Raw genomic sequence first — 3,373 nt, 5'->3', positions numbered from 1 at the left:
ATAAAGAACGCCAAAAATTTGACTAAATTTGATGAAATGGTGGTTTCTACTTTATTTGGATCACCGCGCAGTCACCATTGCTAACATCTTGAAAATGCAAAAGTAAAAGATAACTGACTAAGGGTGTGTTTGGTACTAAGAATATTTTTCAATTTTTTCATATTTGGTTGGTTTAAAGGTTTTAAAATTGGAGGAAAATATTTTCTTTATTAAGTGGGTTTGGATGAGGAGGTTAAAAGATGCTTCTGGGAAGATTTGCATGGGTTGGTGCGGGGTATTGCCGTCCACCAAGAAGCTTGTTATAGGGGATGATTTTAACGGCCACACTGGGAGATCGCCTGGGGGATATGTCGGTGTGCATGGTGGCTTCGGTTTTGGAGATAGAAACGGAGGAGGTACTTCGCTACTGGAGTATGCTAAAGCTTTTGAGCTGGTGATCACTAACTTGTGTTACCCGAAGAAGGCGGAGCAGCTGATAACTTTTCGGAGTACGGTGGCCAAGACCCAGATTAATTATCTACTTCTCCGAAAATGTGATAGAGGTTTATGCACGGATTGCAAGGTCATCCCGAGTGAGAATCTTAGGACCCATCATATGCTTTTGATTATGGACTTAGAGATCAGGTGGACGAAGAAGAAGAGGGCTATGTCTGGTATACCTAGGGTCAGGTGGGGTACATTGACTAAGGACAAGGCCCAGGAGTTGGGGAAGAAGTTGTTGGCTATGGGGACCTGGAGGAGTAACGGGGATGCGAGTTGTATGTTGTCTAGGACGGCAAATTGTATTAGAGAGGCGGCGAGAGAGGTGTTAGGGGTCTCAAAGGCTTTTTCTAGTGGCCATAAAGGGGATTGGTGATGGAACGAAGAGGTTCAAAGGAAAGTGAAAGCCAAGAAAGCGGCATATTGAAGCTAGTAGAGATTATAGACGAGGGGCAGAAGAGTGCTAACAGGGAAGGGTATAAGAAGGCTAAGAAGGAGGCTAAGTTGGCGGTTACTGCGGCTAAGACCGCAACGTTTAGTCGTTTATACGAATAAATTGGGGATAAATGCGAGGACAAGTAGTTGTACAGGCTAGCGAAGGTGAGGGAGCAGAAGTCCCGGGATCTGGACCAAGTGAGATGCATAAAAGATGAGGAGGGAAGAGTTTTATTGGAGGGGGCACGAATTAGGTGGAGATGTCAGTATTACTTTCATAGACTCTTGATTGAAGAGGGAGATAGGGGCATTGTGCTGGGGGAGTTGGATTACTCGGAGCGGCAGCGAGATTTTGGGTATTGTAGACGTATACGAGTGGGGGAGGTTGTAGGGGCTATACATAGGATAAGTAGGAGTAGAGCGATTGGATCGGACGAGATCCCAGTGGAATTCTGGAAGAGCATGGGTAAAGAGGGCTGGAGATGACTTGGTAGATTGTTTAACGTCATTTTTAGGACGAAGAAGATGCCCGAAGAGTGGAGGCAGAGTACAATGATCCCGTTCTACAAGAACAAGGGGGATGTCCAAAACTGCAATAACTATAAGGTATCAAGTTGTTAAGACACACGATGAAAGTGTGGGAGAGGGTGATTGAAGGGAGGTTGGGAGGTGTGTGTCCATTTCCAAGAACCAGTTTGGTTTCATGTCGGGACGGTCAACTACTGAGGCCATTCACATTGTGAAGAGATTGGTGGAGCAGTATAGGGTGGTGAAGAAGGATTTGCATATGGTATTCATTGACCTGGAGAAAGCCTATGACAAAGTCCCGAGAGAGGTTCTATGGAGATGTTTGGAGGTAGAGGAGTGCATGTAGCGTATATTAGAGTGATTCAGGGCATGTATGATGGAGCTAAGGCACGGGTTATGACAGTAGGAGAAGACTCTGATTACTTTCCGATTACGATGGGGTTGCATCAAGGATCAGCACTTAGCCTGTTTTTGTTTTCCCTAGCGATGGATTCTTTGACGTGTCACATTCAAGGAGAGGTGGCTTGGTGCTTGTTATTTGCGGATGACATAGTTATGATCGATGAGACGCGAGGTGGCGTTAATGTAATGACCCGACTGGTAATTTTGCTTTCTAGAATCTCTTTCCCCTAAATAAGACTTCTCTTACTTGCTTTAACTTATTTATGACTTGCGAGTATGGTTGGTTCGGGATTTGGAAGAGTTTGGGTTGAAATCGGAACACCTGGTTCCTTAAGGTTGGCATAAAAGGCCAAGTTTGACTTCGGTCAAAGTTTTGAGTAAACGACCTCGGAATCAGGATTTGACGATTCCAATAGGTTCGTATAATGAATTCGGACTTAGACGTATGTCCGGATCGGGTTTTAGATGATCTGGGAACGTTTTAGCACATAATAGTAAAAGTTGGTTCTTGAAGGTTTTAGAAGTTCTTAAATATTTGGTTTGAATGTGTTATTGAGGTCCAAACGGAATTTTGAGATTGGGAATAGTTCCGTAATGTCATTTAAGACTTGCATGCAAAATTTGGTGTCAATCCGAGTAGTATAAATACGTTTCGGCACGTTGAAAGTAAATCGAAGAACTTGAAGTTCTTAAGTTTGATTCATTGGTTTTGGGTGGCGATTCTTAGTTTTTAATGTTATTTCGGTGTTCTGATCACGCGGGAAAATTTGTATGACATTGTTAGACTTGTGTGAGTATTTAGTGTGGAGCCCCGAGGGCTCGGGTGAGTTTCGAACGTGTGTTGGGAGTGAAAACACTCCAGTTTTCTGGTATTTCTGGGCATGTGTTGCAGGTCTCGCAAATGCGAGGATTTGTTCACATTTGCGATGACTGCATTTGCGAAGAAGGCTTCACAATTGCGAAAAAGCCTGAGCTGGGCAGTCGTCGCATTTGCGACATTTCCTTCGCATTTGCGAACCCAGCAGGGTCCGCATTTGCGACCTTTTTGTCACATTTGCGAACCATGCAGAGGGAGCCCAGGTTCGCATTTGTGATGGTTTTGTTGCAATTGCGACCTTCGCATTTGCGAACCTGATGTCGCAAATGCGACATCAGAGGCCTAGGCACAACGTTTAAAAACGGGATTTAGGCTATTTATTTCATTCCACTTCTTCACTTGAGCGATTTGGGAGCTTCCAAAGAGGAGATTTCAACCTAGCACTTTGAGGTAAGATAATTCTACTTAATGTGAGTTTAATACTTGGTTTTTGGGTAGATTAACACATAAATATTAGTAAAAATTATGGGATTAGAGTAAAACCTAGGGTTTTGTTAAAAACAATATCTAACCACGAAATTTGTTATGGAATATAGTAAAAATTATATATTCTTGATCCTTAGGTTATGGGTAACAACTTTGTTTAAAAAGTTCCAGAATTCGGGCACGTGGGCCCGAGGATGAATTTTAGGAACTTTGCATTTAGGATTG

General features: G+C 43.2%; 1 protein-coding gene across 1 annotated transcript; it reads left to right on the top strand.

Moving 5' to 3' along the window:
• The first annotated feature begins 223 nt into the window (after positions 1 to 223).
• On the top strand, positions 224 to 856 carry LOC138868299 (uncharacterized). Its single transcript, XM_070145844.1, has one exon. It carries the CDS (start codon positions 224 to 226, stop codon positions 854 to 856), a length of 633 nt encoding a protein of 210 aa, XP_070001945.1.
• The last annotated feature ends 2,517 nt before the right edge of the window (positions 857 to 3,373 follow it).

The sequence above is a fragment of the Nicotiana sylvestris genome, chromosome 5, assembly GCF_000393655.2.
Source record: "Nicotiana sylvestris chromosome 5, ASM39365v2, whole genome shotgun sequence".
Taxonomy (NCBI): domain Eukaryota; kingdom Viridiplantae; phylum Streptophyta; class Magnoliopsida; order Solanales; family Solanaceae; genus Nicotiana; species Nicotiana sylvestris.
The sequence above is the reverse complement of the archived record's forward strand: the minus strand, read 5'-3'. Positions and strand labels throughout refer to the sequence as shown.